Source organism: Bos mutus, chromosome 29 (assembly GCF_027580195.1).
Source record: "Bos mutus isolate GX-2022 chromosome 29, NWIPB_WYAK_1.1, whole genome shotgun sequence".
Taxonomy (NCBI): Eukaryota; Metazoa; Chordata; class Mammalia; order Artiodactyla; family Bovidae; genus Bos; species Bos mutus.
Window position 1 is genome coordinate 429,150 of NC_091645.1, and position 17,974 is coordinate 447,123.

General features: G+C 42.4%; 1 protein-coding gene across 1 annotated transcript in view; it reads right to left on the reverse strand.

Annotated features, from left to right (window-relative positions):
- Positions 1 to 17,974, reverse strand: part of HEPHL1 (hephaestin like 1) — a 91,773-nt gene that overhangs the window by 15,560 nt on the left and 58,239 nt on the right. The window contains exons 11-14 of the mRNA XM_005892042.3: positions 14,074 to 14,286; positions 11,001 to 11,214; positions 4,678 to 4,817; positions 2,014 to 2,154 (exon numbers count right to left, since the gene is read on the reverse strand). Of these exons, the coding sequence (XP_005892104.1) occupies positions 2,014 to 2,154; positions 4,678 to 4,817; positions 11,001 to 11,214; positions 14,074 to 14,286 (708 nt within the window). The remainder of the gene's footprint in view (positions 1 to 2,013; positions 2,155 to 4,677; positions 4,818 to 11,000; positions 11,215 to 14,073; positions 14,287 to 17,974) is intronic.

A 17,974-nucleotide genomic window follows, 5' to 3' on the forward strand; every position in this document is an offset into this window, starting at 1 on the left:
AGCGAAGAAGAACAAAAGAGCCTCTTGATGAAAGTGAAAGAGGAGAGTGAAAAAGTTGGCTTAAAGCTCAACATTCAAAAAACTAAGATCATGGCATCTGGTCCCATCACTTCATGGAAAATAGATGGAGAAACAGTGGAAACAGTGGCTGATTTTATTTTTTTGGCCTCCAAAATCACTGCAGATGGTGATTTCAGCCATGAAATTAAAAGACACTTGCTCCTTATAAGAAAAGCCATGAGAAACCTAGACAGCATATTAAAAAGCTGACATTACTTTGCCTACAAAGGTCCATCTAGTCAAAGCTCTGATTTTTCCAGTAGTCATATATGGATGTGAGAGTTAGACCATAAAGAAAGCTGCACACTGGAGAATTGACGCTTTTGAACTGTGGTGTTGGAGAAGACTCTTGAGAGTCCCTTGGACTGCAAGGAGTTCTAACTAGTCAATCCTAGAGGAAATCAGTCCTGAATATTCACTGGAAGGACTGATGCTGAAGCTGAAACTCCAATACTTTGGCCACTTGATGCGAAGAGCTGACTCATTTGAAAAGACCCTGATGTTGGGAAAGATTGAGGGCAGGAGGAGAAGGGGACGACAGAGGATGAGATGGTTAGATGGCATCACTGACTCAATGGACATGAGTTTGGGTAAACTCTGGGAATTGGTGATGGACAGGGAGGCCTGGCGTGCTATGGTTCATGGGGTCGCAAAGAGTCAGACATGACTGAGCAGCTGAACTGAACTAACCCCAGACTCCCAGTCCATCCCTCTCCCGCCCTGTGCCTTGGCAACCACAAGTCTGTTCTCTATGCTATGAGTCTGTTTCTGTTTTGTAGATAGATTCCCTTGCACAATATTTTGGATTCCACATGTGAGTGATATCATGTGTATAACTGAGTCAGTATGTTATACTTTGGAGTTTGGCACAACATTGTAAATCAACTATATACTTCAATTAAAAAAACGATTAGAGTTCTATCTCTTTTATAAAGCTTTTCTTAACTGTTCCTAATTAAATGAGTCTTCATGGATTTTCTTTCTCTGAAATTTTATCAACCTTCTCAGATATATTCTTGAAAATCTTCACCACTTAGAATTTCAACATGTATAATCTGTATTATTGCTGAAATGATTCATCTTGTCTTTTTTTTTCTTCCAAACTCATTTTAAGCATCTTGAGAGAAATGCATGGTTAAGAGCTCAGGTCCTGAGGTCAAACAGGCTCCACCATTACTAATGTCTGTCCTGGTTGACCTCTTTACTCCTCTTTGCCTCAGTCACCTGTTAAATGAACGTAACACCACCAGATTTCATCAATAACAGGATGTGCATTTTCACAATTTAGCATATCTGATGCCAAGATGTATCTTTCCATCAGTGGCATGTTAAAGTTTAATTGGCAGCATTTAAAAAATATATTTATTTATTTATTTGGCCACTTTGGGTCTTAGTTGCAACACACAGGATCTTGCAGTGTGTGGGCTCCAGAGCTCAAGGGCTCAGTAGTGGCAGTTGCAGGCTTAGTTACACGTGGGGTCTTAGCTCCGTGGTCAGGGATTGAACCGGGTCCCCCACATTGGGAGGCAGATTCTTAACCACTCAACCACCAGGGAGGTCCTGACAGCACTTTTTTTTTCTTTAATAACAAAGTAATGATGGCCATTATAATCAGTGGTATCAGGCTCAATGAAATATGTTAGTGTCTACCTCCCTGAGTTATTATAAGTAAGTTTTTAAATTTTTTTCTAAATTTAAAAGCTGGCACAAGGTTAACATTCAATATGTACTAGCTGTTATTATGTCTTAATACCCTTTAAGGACTCTAATTGAGCCCTAGAAACTCCATAAACAGTCATTGGCTGAATAGTAATTTCGTATCAGGGTAATGGATGGAACGTAATGGAGTAATAATGTTACAATGAGCTTTCCAAGACCTGTCAGAGATCAGACAAGAAAGAAGTTGAGCCTGGAGTACTCATCAGCATGGAGCAGACCTCTGGGGTAAGTTACCTGGCTTTGTGACAGGCACTTGGAGCCGCTTCCCACTATCCACGTCCTCCACACCCTGGGCTGAGATGGAGTAGGGCCGACTGGCCTTGTTCATAAATATGATCAGGATGGAGTCCCCAACCTCGGCGTGAATCATCGGGCCTAAAGGCAAAACACAGGTCTGTGTGCATTATCGTTGCTCTTTTCAACATTGGTGTGATTCACATGTGGGTAGTATTTGACAAAATAAACAAAGGTTACCTTGTTATTAGTGTATTTCCTCTAGCAGGTGACATTGGTTAGCATTAAATATCATGTCATGTTTTGCAGTTGGATCAATCAGGTTTCAAATCCTGCCTCCTTCTCTTACTTATTAGAGAGGCTTTGAGTAAGTCAAGTAACCTACCTGAGTCAAATTCCTCATCTGTAACATGGTCTTACCTTTCTCAAAGGGTTACAGTAAGGATTAGATAAAGTAACATATGTAAAGTGCTAATTTCAGTAAATTGAGACATAGTACTCAATAAATGCTTAAATTTTTACTACTGCTAAGACGTACTCTTCAGGAAAAACTATATCCACAACACGTGGTGACTTTCCATTGTAATCCCCCTGTGTGTAACCTTTGGTTAGCTTAAAATTGCTCATTATCTGGTAAATAGATAAAATAATAGTGAGGATGCAATGAAATAATGAGTATAAAAGGAATTTCTAAGACAACAAAATTAAAACATAAACATATTGATTTATGATCAATATGGTGATTTCACTAATGTATGTCCAAATATCCAATGCTATTTCTCGGTATTTGGATACCTGCATGAGACGTGCACTCTTCAGAAAGTTGTGTGTACACATTTCTGTTAGAAGCAACCAGCATGAGTGCCAATGGAAATCGGCACACACATCCCTGGAGAGGTCTACCCTCATTGCCGTGGGATGCCCTCATCCAGCACAGGTGCCCGTTGGTCCCCAAAACAAGGCACAAATGCAGTTTGCTCAGCCACACTGACAGAGCATCACTCACACAGGGATCACTTGAGAGAGGTGGAAACAAACTTCCAGTGGAAGCACCTCAGATCTGATCCGTGAGGTTCTTGGAATGTATCTGCACACTATGTTCACAGGGAAATACACTCACAGTTGAGTCTGACCACGCACATCCACTGTTCACTGGTTCAACCGTGGTTTTAATGCTTTCCTGAGAAATGCAGTTGGCTGTCGGTATTCATGGATGCAGACATAGAGGGACAACAGTACTAAGCCATTTACTGCAAGAGACTTGAGCATTTTGGTGCCCGTGAAGTTCCCGGAACCAATCTCCTGGAACCAGTCTTGGACTGTACTGATAAAGGCCTAAATAAATCTGAAATTTGTTGGACTATTATTATCTTTAAAACAAATATTTAGTATGAATCAGACAGTGTCTGTAAAGCACACTGTATTTTTTAAATGATAAAGCTAGAAAAGAAAAATTTAGGCATGTTTTTAAAAGTAGTTTTGGGGTAGAGTTACAGATGGGCCATGTGCATACATGTAATAAAATCAACATATTTTCATTACCACTTAAATTGCACATGCTTTGCTGTTTTGGTGAGAAGGGGTGAAGCATTGATGACCAGTGTGCTATCCTGGGGTCTTGGCAGTTTCTGGGGTTAAGGCCTCTCCCTGATCTGCAGCAAACGAACAGATGGGCCTTCTGCTCCCCTGACTAACGTGGTGCAGAGCTTGCCTCTGATGTAGTCACTGGTCTTTTTCCTTTTCCTGAGCAGACCAAATTGAGCCCAGCCCCCTCTGCAGAATCAGCACCCATTCTTCAGAGATCTGTTCTCTGACTTAGAGACTCAAAAGAAGGAATGTTCCCATGGGAGATGACTCATTGGTATGAAAAACAAGCTTGGGAGCTGATGTTAGCAGATGGTGAAGATGGATGGGCCAGTTAATAATTTATGAATCTAATAATCATGTGGTGCATTATTTTGATAATAAGAAACATATTAAAGCCTTAGTATTTATATAAGTTGCCTTGTACATTTAAAAACGGAAAAGTCATCTAGATTAGCCCTCTGCTTTAAGATCTCTTCTTCACGATGGGGTGACACTCAGGTGACGACAAGTAGGGAAGGTTAGCAAGAAGAGCTTATCCTATCTCTTGGGCAGCCCAGGGCGTCAGACAGATGGAGTCAGTTCTGAGAAGGCCAGGAAGTCAGGGCCCCCGGAACTGAATCCATGCTGTTCACCCAAGCACTGCTTCTTGAGTAAAAGGTTTCTCTTTTGTCAGAATGATTTTCATGGTATGTTGTGAAGGCACTGGCCATGGATGACCTTGGAGAAGCTATGTGAACACTATGCCTGCTGTTCTGAGGCATCGGTGTTTCATATGAAAGTTTCCTGGCTCAGCAGAGGGGTGGCCAAGGACCTTCATGGCAGCAGGTGCTGTTTAGACTGCCTGGATGACAGGGATTCCTGTTTGTGTGTCATCTGCCGGTCTTCTTATGCTACTGTTTGTGCGAGCTGAGCACGCAGCATGCTCCCTGATGATGAGAGAGCAGAAAGCTGTCTCCCTTGGATGAATGCAGTCAGGCTACTCTGTTGCTTCTACTCCTTCTTGGGCAGATGTCTAACCGGGTGTCTGTGTGTGTGTGTGTGTGTGCTGGCAGTGCACAGCTGTGATCTGTGCCATACCCAGGAGTGCCAAATGCTCCTCTCGTGGCGGTCGAGCTTTGATCTCTACAAATTCTCCATTGGTGTATTCCCTGTAAACCACTTTCTTGTACTGAGAGCCGATCCAGTTTTCAGTGTGGTTCATGAATATATCTCCGTGTCTGCAAATCAGAAGCAACAGGAATTAAAGTCGTTAGAGGGTAGAAAAACCTTGAGTGCTTCTGCATGATTTGGAGGTGCGGGCACTGGAGCAGTGCTTCCAAAACCTGGCTATGATCAGGATCTCCCTGGGGAGCTGGCCCTTTACATCAGACTTTATGGAAGTGGGGCCAGGAATCTGCATTTGAAAGCATCTCTGGGGCTTTACATGTGGCAGTCCAGCATCAGCCTACCTTCCACTCTTGGGAACCACTGCTCTAGAGCCCTGCTGGGACACAGAGAACAGACTCGTGGATGCAGTGGGGGAAGGAGAGGGCAGGACGAATTGAGAGAGTGTCACTGACACACATGCACACCACCATGTGTCAAAGAGAGAGCTGCTGCTGCATAGATAGCCAGCTGGCTGCTCTATAACACAGGGGGTTCAGTTTGATGTTCTGTGATAGCCTGGAGGGACCAATGATGAGGAAAGAGTGGTGAGTGGTGAGGGAGACTTGAGAGGGAGGCGATATATGCAGACTTACAGCCGATTCATGTTGTGCGGCAGAAACCAACACAACATTGTAAAGCAATTAGTCTCAATTAAAACAAAAAAAACAAATAAACCCTGCTGGGTGCTGCATAGTGCCAGACTTAGTCAGAGACTCCCAAAGGCACTTTGAGATTACATTAGCTTCCTGGGACCAACCAGCCTCACGCAAATATTCATCCATGCACATGCGCACACCCCACCACCCTGCATTCCTTCAGATTTCATATGTTGTTCTGTAACCTGCTATGTTTTTCCACTGTAAAGATCTCAAGAAAGTCTGTGGGTTGTGTATTGCACATATGCATGTGTGCAAAGTCTCTTCAGTTAGGTCTGACTCTTTTTGACCCTATGGACTGTAACTCACCAGGCTCCTCTGTCCATGGGATTCTCCAGGCAAGAACACCGGAGTGGGTTGCCATGCCCTCCTCCAGGGGATCTTCCAACCCAGGGATCGAACCCATGCTTCCTGTGGCTCCTGAATTGCAGGCGGATTCTTTACCACTGGGCCACCAGGGAAGCCCCATATTCTGCATATACTTATATACAAATATAAAAACAGTTGATTCTTGTTATTCACAATAGTGTGCCCTATTCAGTATTTGGAGAGTCACTCCAAATACTGAACCATTGTTCCTAAGGGAAATACAGGGTTAAGTTCCTTCGAATCTCTGGTTACAATATATTTATCAACAGATCAATATATAAATTCGATAGATGTGTGTTTCTGTTTAAAGACATATCATGTGATATATATTACTGATCCATAATCACTGAACTCATGACCGATAATACACTGACTCATGCCTGAATGAAGCTTATCTAAAACCTGTTTTTCCTCTGTTAGGTATATTACAGCACTACCTTCCGTGCTTGGGAATCCTAGACAGCATTTCAGCCTTACTCTGGGTGGGGAGGGACATTTTAAACAGCTAAGTCACCAACAAAAAGCACAAAGAAGAAAAAAGTGACACTAAATAGATGACTAAAAGGACAGTTGGAAGAGCTAAAACAAGGAAACAGAGAGATGCCTTGTTGGTTTGACCTCTGCTGGGAATGTGAACATCAGGTGACACAAATTTTTCACTGTTCTATTCGTATCTGCAAGTGACCGTGAAAGCACCACAAGAATTGATTTGAGGGTTACAGATAAATTTCAGCAAGTGGGCAATTTTGCAAATATGAAATCTGCAAATAATGAGGATCAACTCTATATTTTATCTAGTAACAACATAGATCACTACAAGAGACAGAAACAAATCTATCAACTTCATCTCCAAAATATATTGTGTCTCACATCCTTCCATTTCCCATGGTCAAACTCCCCACACTATAACCTAAGTCACCGACTTCATCTGTTGACTCACCCGTATTAACTGAAACTGTTCCTAACCATGTTCTCTGCTCCCGATTCTCCTCCCTTCCCTCTCCTCTCTACACTACAGGCAGAGAGATCCTAAACTACACATTTGAATACGTCAGTCCTTGTCGAAAAGATTTTTATGGCTTCCCACTGGCAGACTCCTTGATTTAGCTTTCATACCCCTTTCCCTGATGCGAAGAGCCGACATATTGGAAAAGACCCTGATGCTGGGAAAGACAAAGCAAAAGAGGAAGGAGGCGGCAGAGGATGAGATGGTTAGGTAGCATCACCGACTCAATGGACAAGAATTTGAGCAAACTTTGGGAGACAGTGGAGGACAGAGGAGCCTGGAGGGCTGCAGTCCATGGGGTGGAAATGAATCGGACATGACCTAGCGGCTGAACAACAAAACTTCCCCACTTGTCTCTGCCAAGCTCCCAAACCTGGTTTCCATCACCGCCACCCAAACGCTCTGTGCTCACGAAGTTCTACACACTCCCTCTCGTGAACCCTGCAGGCCCTCCACACCTGCAGGGCTTTCCCATGCTGCCTTCCTGTGCTGTTCACCTCTTCAACAGGCCCTCCCTTCAAAGACCACCTCCTCCCAGAAGCCTTCCCTGACCACCCACCCTCTCCCTCTCCCACAGTGCCTGTATGACTCAGCGTGTTTGCTCTAATGTCTTCCCCCACTGGAACATGAAATCTGTGTGGAAAGGACCTTGTGTGCCCTTCTCAGCACTTTGCACAGTCCCGAGCACACAGTAGGTATTTTACAAATGCATGTATATACCTTCTACCCTGCACTGTGTGCTTTCCAAGGAAGAAAATTTTCTTCTACTTTTATTTTCCAGGAGTCCTAGAAGCATGTGTGGTGGTGACAAGCCCAGACTCTTGAGCTACCTGTGCTGTTTTCTAGCTTCCCTTCTCTGCAAAATGAGGTGATAATAATTCACCCAACTCTCAGGAGTGATGTGAGGATCAGAGGAGTTGGGACATATAAAGCTATGTCAGCATCAGACACCTGTTAAGAACCACTTGAGCACTTACTCTATCGTCATCTCACTGGGAGGTCATGTAACAGTGCTGGGCCAGAGCTGATGGAGTGGGAAATGCTCAGCAAAAGGCCTGGCTTACGAGAGGTGGTGCTCAATAGATGCTGAGTCTTACCTCAAATTCCAGGTTAGTTAAATTACATGTGCATCAGTCCACAAGTTCAAGAGTGCTAGGAAGTGAAGTGAAAGTCGCTCAGTCACGTCCAACTCTTTGCGGCCCCATGGACTATACAGTCCATGGAATTCTCCAGGCCAGAATACTGGAGTGGGTAGCCTTTCCCTTCCCCAGGGGATCTTCCCCACCCAGAGATCAAACTGGGGTCTCTTGCATTGCAGGCAGATTATTTACCAGATGAGCTATGAGGGAATTCTCTGTAGCAACCTACTCTTTGTTTTCAAATTCCCTCCCACTGCATAGATGCTGGCATTGTGCTGACAGTCCCATTTGTTGCCTTTCTGGGATCCTGAGTTCTCCCCACTATGTTCTTAGGAAGCCACAGGGAAAGACTTCCAGGTTCCAAGGTGAGGCAGAGGGTCTGTGCTGACCAGGACAATAAATGTTTCAGGGAAAACCCATACTGAGGGGTGGTTTGAAACCTGGAGATGTCCTAAGATATGGCCTCGGGTCAGATGGCAGATGCATAGTAACTGGGGTAGGAGGGCATTTGCTCCTGGGCTCTGATCTATCGGGGTGCCACAGACTGCCACTGGGACAACCTGTCACTGCAACTCTGTCCTGCATTTTTATCTACAGAGCTGTTGCTTTTTAAACAGGCGAAATCAATTTTAACAATTTCAGTTAACCCAACACAACCAAAATTTTATCATTTCATCATGTGATAATTGTAAGATATTTGTTAGTTATATAGTTTATGTTTTTGTTCATACCGATTCTATGAAATTCAATGTATGTTTTATACTTATGGTTCATCTCAATTTGGACTACCACATTTCAAGTGTTCTATAGCCAAGTATGGATACAGTCTACTATATTAGTGCTGATCTAGAAGACTGCGGTTGTGGCTCTTCTGTTATATTTTTAATAGGTGAAAATGCTCTCATTTCACTTTGTTGTCATTTATTTATGGGCAAGACCAGAATGGCAGGGACAGGGTGCAGACACACCCACCGCCCTCTATCTCTCTAAGAAGCTTGAAAGACAATCCCAGAAGATTAAAGCTAGCTCTTTCTGCCAGCCTGGATGGATGGGGCTGAAACAGAAATTACACTGAGTTTCAAGAAAATAATGAAGGATATATTTCTTACATACTCATGGGCTAGGACTGTACATATGACAATTATTATACAATAATGTCTTCAGAGATAGCAGCCTGTTAATGAAATAATTATTTTAGAAAAGACCAAATTAGTATTCATTTCACTTTATACTGAATTATCCATTTTTAACTTGTATAAGCAGCACTACTTTGGCAGGGGGCGTGTCTGGTTTAACAAAATGTGTTGGTGAATAATTGAAGTGAAGTGAAGTGAAAGTCACTCAGTCATGTCCAACTCTTTGTGACCCCATAGACCGTAGCCTGCCAGGCTACTCTGTCCACAGGATTCTCCAGGCAAAAATACTGGAGTGGGTTGACATTTCCTTCTCCCTGGGAAGGGCTACCCATCCAGGCAACCCACTCCAGTATTCTTGCCTGGAGAATCCTGTGGACAGAGGAGCCTGGAGGGCTGCTGTCCATGGGGTCGCACAGAGTCGGACACGACTGAAGCGACTTAGCATGCATGCATGCGTGCACTGGAGAAGGAAATGGCAACCCACTCTAGTGTTCTTGCCTGGAGAATCCCAGGGACAGAGGAGCCTGGTGGGCTGCCGTCTATGGGGTCACACAGAGCTGGACACGACTGAAGCGACTTAGCAGCAGCAGCACTTCCCAAGGGATGTTCGCAACCAAGGGATCAAACCCAGGTCTCACATTGCAGGCCTATTCTTTACTGTCTGAGCCACCAGGGAAGCCCAAGAATACTGGAGTGGGTAGCCTACCCCTTCTCCAGCGGATCTTCCCAATCCAGGGATTGAACCAGAGTGTCCTGCATTGCAGGTGGGTTCTTTACCAGCTGAGCTACCAGGGAAACCTGGTGAATCTTGGAATGAATTTTAAAGCATCCTACCCTTGAGGCAAATCTTTTACAACTGAGTGATTTTGTTTCTTCATTTATCCACAAGGTGGCACCATTATATTCTTTCCATGAGCCTGAACCCTCAAAACAGGCCGAGTAAGAAAAACAGAACAGGCTATGATTCCTAAAAGCTGATGTAGAGGAGTTGGTGGGGATCATAACCACAGAAGGTGCATGAAGGCTGGGCAAGAGAGGGCAAGGGAAGTGTGATAATAAATATCAAAGAGGAACACGTCATGAACGTCAGCATGGCATGGTGATGAGAACACGGATTTGTCCTTCAAAAAGGTCAGTGTTCAACTCCACTTCTGCCAGTGACTGAGTGAACCAGTCCTCACCTGCATACATGGGGCGGTGCCACCCAGGCAGAAGGCGCTAACCCGGGGAGGAGGCCTGCAGGCCCGCCCCCCAGACAGTTCAGCCCTGAAGGCCGGGCCGGAGGGCACCCGTGCTCAGCAGTGCGCAAGGTCCTCGAGCCCGCGGATTCCTCTGTGCTCTGCAAGGGCAGCGCCTCCACAGGAGGGCAAGCCTCATGGAAGCTCTGGGGACCCGGCCAACGAGGGGACCTGCCCTTCCTGCCCCAGCCCGGTAATCTCCACCTCCCCCGCCCCTCGGGTGTCCCCGCGGCCAGTGACTGCCGGCGGCCCCCACCCCGCCCATCTACAGCGCCACACCCACCCCAGCTCTGCGCAGAGGCCCTGCGTCTCCGCACCACGTCCCTCGGGGTTCCCGGGAGGCGAGCCCCTGTACTGACCCCTTCCCGCAGCCCATCTACAGCGCCTCCCCCACCTCTGCGCAGCGGGCCTGCCTCTCTCTGCACCGCATCCCCTGGGTCCCCGGGAGGCGAGCCCCTGCCCTGACCTGCCCCGCGCTCGCTCAGACCCACGTGCGTGGCCCGCCAGCCTCCCGAGGACCAGACTGGCTTCAGACCACTCCCTCGGAGGGGGACGGCGACTTCCCTAGGCTTTCGTGTTCCTGAGTGACATGTCTGTGTGCCAGGACTGGGCAGACAGCACCCGGGGCCCTTTTAGGTTCCGCGTTTGCCGAACGTCCACGCACGTGTGCGAACCCACCCCAGACACGGCGGCGGCTCGGCCTGTGGTACCTTTCCCCTCTTGCGTCCAAGTGCTGCTTTTCGAACTCCCAGTTTTTGTTAGGGGCATAATCCCATTCTACCTCTTCAGCGGCGATGTAAAAGGTTCTTATCATCCCATAGGGCTGCTCAGGAGGGTCCTTGTTGCCGCAGCTGCTGACCTCATATATCTGATGCATGCCTCTTGCCAAGTGGTGCAGGGTGGAGCAAAAGACCCTGAAGATTCCTGGAAGAGACATGGCTTGGCGTTCAGAGCGATGCTCGAGCGCTTGCTTTTGATTTGCTAGCAAACCTCCGTAATTATTAAAAAATAACCCGTCAGGTGGGTTTTTAAGATATCAACTTTCTATAGCATTTAAAAATCAGACCCTAAGAGGAATAAATTACTTGTAAATATATTTACGTATGGGGGGAAATACCATCTGAAATTCATCTGTCATGTCCAAAAACAAATAAAGAAAAAACCTGTAAAGTTGCTGCCAAGAAATTATTTCTCTGGGTCTCCCCTATTGTACACACCTATTAGAGGATAGTCACTCCTGGAAAAAAATCATTGATAGGTATCTTCTCCCAGCCCAGTTTAAAAGGAACTAATTACCTGTCTAGACAAAGTTCAAATTAGGTCAGGCTTCTGAAGTCATGGCTTTTGCCCTAAAAGGTTTTATAAGCTATAAGGTGCAATATACAAATAAGCTATTACTCTTAAAGATAAATGTATTTTTTCATTAAGCCCTTGAGCAGAGGAGGGTCTCATTTCCAGTCGTAGGTCTACATTAAGCCAGATGAAAAGGAAAAAGAAATAGCAACCATCCTATCTGACTGAGAACTATATGATTTTTTAAGCTGAATTTTCTAGATGCCTTGGCATCAATATACATATTTTAATTAAATTCACAATAAAATCATACAAAATCAAATTATTGGAAGATGTTAACTCAGGGAAATTATTGGATCAACAAATCTCTGTTCTCAGAGGTGAATGAGAGTGTGGGCCTCATTAACTATCTACAAGGCACAGAGATAGCATCTATCATGTCTAAATATTGCCAAATTATCCCTTCAGGATGAGCCAAAACCATTGGTTCATAGCGTACCCTAGCACACCCAGGCACAAATGGAGACCCTCTGTAAAAACAAAGAGAAGACCCTTCTGACAACAGAGGTGGCCAGAGCTTCCTCTGCCTGTGCTGGTCTCCAGGCAGCCCACTATTTGTATGCTAATCATCCCTTCAACAGAGGAGGAATTTTCTTTTCTAAGAACAAAGAGGAGCTTAAAGTCTTGATTATGGTGATATTTTCACAGATGCATACTATTTCCACACTCATCAATTTACATGTATAAAATATACAGCTTTTTGTGTTTCAGTCATACATCAATAAAGTGGTTTAAAAAAAAAAAAAGATCAAAGAGGAAATGTTTGACTTTCAGCTGACAGGCTACTCTACCCATGTTTGGGTACTCCTTTTAGCTTAGAAGATGGGGCGGCAACAGGTGAAATGACTCAGCTTTTCAGCAGTCACTGATTTATACTCACCGCCAAACATAAGCTGGAAAGCACTGTCATGTAGCTCTTTAGAAGCCTGGAGGGCCTGTGAGTAAGTAACCATGTCCCTAAAATTATTCCAGCCATCTCTAGCTTTGAATGCTGTTTCTATGAAGTAAAACTATTTGGCTGTTTCCCTCTTGTCCCCTCTTTGGTCTTGAAGAGTGAATTTTAAAAAAGTAATTGTTCCAAAGGCATCCCTTGGGGTGATTCATAATTGATCAATCAATTAATATAGAAAGGTTGAATACTAGAAGCTTACAAGGCAAGGATTAATGGAGCCCCTAGTCTGAGGCAGTACTTTGGCAAAAGTTTTGAAGCTCAAGGCTCTTTTTCTTTTTTTTTTTTTTCTATAAAAATCCATGTATTTTATTTGGTAGGTAAGTCATGGAGACTTTTCCTCTCTCAACCAGATAACTGAATGTAAAATCATGGAGAAAATATGCATTTACACTCACAGCAGCCAGAAGTGAACGTTGAGGCGGGAACTCACAGCAGCCAGAAGTGAATGTTGAGGCAGGGTTAGGTGGCTCCCAGGGTCCATATGTTTTCTATATATTTCTCTGATGACTTAAAATTTTAGATTTGTCTCAGGTAGAAATGTTTAACGTGTAAAGAGGTGACGTAAGTCATATTTACTACTTGTTAATAGAAAAGAGTAGCTTTGAAGAGCTCTATCTTCTTTTCTCTTTGAATTTTTTTTTCCCTCAAATCTCAAATTCTTAACCAGTGACAGAGAGTAGCATCTAAAATGCAGTTCCAGTGTGAAGGAAAGAAGTAAATACCTATTTATAAAGGAAACAGAGCAGGCAAGTACTTATCTTGAGTAGCATATTGGTTTCATTTTTAGACTAATGAAAAAGTTGGTTTGGAGAAACATGTTGAATATCCACAGCATTTACTATTCTTATTTTTCATGAGAGTATATGTTGCCAAATATTACCCTTTATCTTTTATTAAAATGCCCCAGTGACCTAATTAACTTATTAATCTCTAAGAGAAGGTATGGGTACTGGCACTTCAATGGGCTCTCCATGGACTCCGGATCCAACACAGCTTACTTTCTGGGTACCCGAGAGAATGACAATAGGCAAGTCCCTGTTTGGACTCATCAAGAGACCACTATCAATCTCTAGAGAAGGGAGATAAGTTCACATCTACAACCTGGAAGCAACCACCAGTCTGCTCATGTCTGGTTGATGCTTCCAAGCAGCAACTAAAATGAAGTCTGTGTTTAAAGAGAATAAACAAGCAAACAAAAATACTCTTTCTTGGGGCTGAATTGTTCATGGATATAAATAAAGAGCATTCTCCTAGGATTTGTGAGGCCAGGTCACTTAGAGGACTCCTACTTTTGCTTTATGGATGTTATTAGATGCTTTTCCTCTGTTCTTCACATTATGTGTTTGAACTCAAGGCTATATTTCCTTCTGCACACGCAGAAGTGCCCAAATTCAACCAATTTCTTCTGGGGAAAGACCCTAAGTGTACTTGCCTGAAGATAGGAATCTGGTCACCTGAGCTGGCCCTGCCAAGTTTACCTGCACGGTCTGGCTGCATGAATGCCGTTGTGGAGACGTGGGGAAACAGCGCCAGGGAGTCCCGGTGAGTCCCTCGTAGGTGGATGGTGTTCCCTTGAAAATAAACTCCATGCATGTCCGTGTCAGTGCCCATGCCAATCAGATGCCAGGAGACTCTATCCTTTTTGCACATGGTTAGGCCTGGCTGGTTGCCATACATGTAGCCATTAATAGCTAAATGGAAGGAAAAGGAGAGCAGAGTGCACTATTATTTTGTAGATGTGCTGAAAACACATCACCTTAGTGAAAGATTATCAGTGCATATGGAGGCAGTGGTGTTCAAGTTCAAAATTTACAGAAGATCCTATTATCAGAGAATAAAGAGTACTGGGAAAAAGTCAGGTGTTGTATCAAATTTAAATGGAGACTGAACTTAATAACGAATAATGAAAATACACTAAAACAGTGAAACTGTTCTATTTAACAATGTATACACAGGACATGAATTCTAAGAAGTAATAAAAAATAAACAGGTTGTTTTCTTAAGCAATTTTTTTCTGACAAAATTATTTGATAGCATTATATAATATCCTTCATTTCACATTTTAGTTTTACAGATTATAAAAAGCATCATCCTTGAAAAAATATTTACAGATTTCATGAATTTCCCCAAAGTCTTTTTTTTAAAACTCTTTATATGGAAGTCATTTTCTTTTAAGGTTCTTATCCTGTCATCTCCCTTGTTAAGTGTCTTTTTCTCAGTTATTCATTTAATTCTGTCAGATCCTCATTTGCCAATGGCTTTGCATTTCATTCTAGAAGTTATCAGACATCCCTTCACTGATTTTATGGATCTTGCATCACTTGAAAGATTTGCAGTTGATTGACATTATATTTGCATGTCTGGTCAGTGAAGAGGGATTTGAGAAGTAGGGAAGGGACACTAAGTTTTAAGAGGTTAGCCCTTGAATAAATAGTTTTGCCTTATGATAATTTTGATTTTCCAACTTCAGTAAAATAACTGACAAGACATTGAATAATGATCACTTAGATATGAAAAGTCTTTGTACCTCCAGAAATGCAAATTGCTTTTCTCTTTGACATCAACCTCAATCCACTGACAGCAGCTACACGCGCCCCCTCTGGGGGATGACCACTATGACTGAGTACACTGAGGCGTGACTGTGCCTAACTGAGTCTCAGGCTTGATGTCCTGGAGAGAGACACCCCCCACTCCACTCCTTCTACAGCCTGTCCACCACACACGTAAATGGTCTCCTGTTAGAATCTCATTGTCAAATAAAATTACCTTTTGTTTCTTTATCTGTGAATGAGTGGTGTTTGGTAATTTTACTCAAATATCTGGAATTATTAGCAGAAATTCCAAGAAGCCCTGGAGCTGCTAAGAAGAATATCACACTTTCTGAAGAAAATCTTTGATCATGATGTTGCAAATAAACTGTCTTGTCCATTGAATGTTAAAGAGATATCATTTTAAATTTTTTTCATTTTATTTATTTTAATTGGAGGCTAATTACTTTACAATATTGTAGTGGGTTTTGCCATACATTGACATGAATCAGCCATGGGTGTACATGTGTTCCCCATCCCAAATCCCCCTCCCACCTCCCTCCCCATCCCATTGTAAATTGTAGTGCTAACAGTTTAGTCCTTGGCTAGCTGGTAGAGAATTCTCTGTTGCCTAGGATCTCCAGTTTAACACTTCTCTTTCCTAGGAATTCCCTGGTGATCCAGTAGTTAGGATTCCACATTCTCACTGCTGGAGGCCCAGGTCAGGGAATTAAGATACCACAAAGCTGTGTGGCATGCCCTCACCCACTCCGGAACCTCTTTTTCTGGAACGTTCATTCGTTCATTTATATATTCAACAAGCAGATTGGAACATAGACTGTATAACACGAGCAATGCAAACATTGTATGCCATGTAAGGCATTTTCTCTTTGGTATTGTAGCCAACTTTCTCCTACTCATGCAAGCAAGACTGGAGACAAAATTTAATTTATAATTAATGTGAAGCTTAAACTAAATACATAATTTCCTTGAATTTTGCCTTAAACATTACATATTCTGCAGGTTTAAAATATACAAATACATCAAATTGCCAAAGCAGGAAGGGACTGGATTTGACATGATCCATGAGGTTGTTTTCATTTTCTATACATAGGCTTCTCTGTATATAGATCCCTTTTGCAGCCCAGCTTTTCCATTAAGCGATTGCTATGTTTCCTAATTTATAGCTTAGTTTACCTTTTTATTGGCTATTATAAAGGTTGGGAACAAATTTTGTCTTCAGTTACAACAAATTTTTTTTTATAAGATGATGTTGAAAGGGCATTATTCCTTGTTTTCCATTGGTCCAAGAAGGGGTTCAGTTGGAACAGAGCATCTGAGACCACAAAAGTCTGAGCCAGTGCTGTGGGTCACTTGGAGCCTTGAACATTTTTGGACTTCCATGGGAGAAAGAGAGACTTTTTTGCACTTCTTTGGGAGAGAAGGGGAAGGCTATTTCACTATTTTCTCATAATGTTTTAAAGGCAATAAATAGATGCTATGCTTGGTCCTAAAACAAGGTCTGTTATCTTGCCATGTTTGCTTTAGGTATTGAAAGAAATTTTTATTGAAACATATTTGATTTATAATATTATATTAGTTTTAAGTATACAACATGGTGATTCAATATGTTTATAGATTATACTCCATTTAAAGTTAATATAAAATAATGGCAATATTTCCATATGTTGTATAATATACCCTTGTAGCTTATTTATTTTATTCATAGTAGTATTTTTTTCTTAATCCCATAGCCCTATCTTACCCCTTCACCCTTCCCTCTCCCCACCGATAACCATTAGTTTGTTCTCTATATCTATGAATCTGTTTTTTCATTGTTGTTGTATATATTCATTTGTTCTATTTTTTAGATTCCACATATAAGTGAAAGCATACAATATTTGCCTTTCTCTGTCTGATTTATTTCACTAAGCATAGTATTCTCTAGTTCCATCCATGTTGTTGCAAATGGCAGAATTTCATTCCTTTTTTATGTCTTAGCTTTATTCTTATATATGTGTGTGTGTATATGTATATATATATATATACATACACATGAACATTGGGCTGCATGCATCATTTTGAATTAGTGGTTTTGGGGTATTTTGTTTCCAGAACTGAAATTGTTGGGTCATATGGTAGTTCTATTTTTATTTTTTTGAGACACTTCCATACTGTTTTCCACAATGGCTGCACCAATTTACATTTCCATCAATTGTGTATAATGGTTCCCTTTTCTCCACATCCTGTCTAACATTTGCTGTTTGTGTTCTTTTTGATGATAGCTATTCTGACGTGAGCCGATACCTCATTGTGGTTTCGATTTGCATTTCTCTGATGTAGCAATGCTGTTGAGCATCTTTTCAGGTGTCTGTTGGTTGGCCATCTGCATTTCCTCTTTGGAAAAATGTCTATTCAATTCTTATGCCCCATTTTTAATCATATTGTTTGTTTCTTTGATTTGGGGTTGTACAAGTTGTTTCTATTTGTTGACTATTAATCTCTTGTCAGGCATATCATTTGCATACATTTTCTTCCATTCAGTAGGTTGTCTTTTCATTTTGTTGATGGTTTCCTTTGCTGTGCACAAGCTTTTCAATTTAATTAGATCTCATTTGCTTATTTTTACTTTTTTTTTCTTTACTTTAGGAGACAGATCCAAAAAACTATTGCTAGGATTTATGTCAAAGAGTGTTCTGCCTCTGTTTTTCTCTGGGAGTTTCATAGTATCCAGTCTTACATTTAGATCTTTAATTCATTTTATTTTTGTATATTGGTGTTAGAGAATCTTCTAATTTCATTCTATAGTTGTCCAGTTTTCCCTGAAACACTTATTGTAGAGACTGTCTCC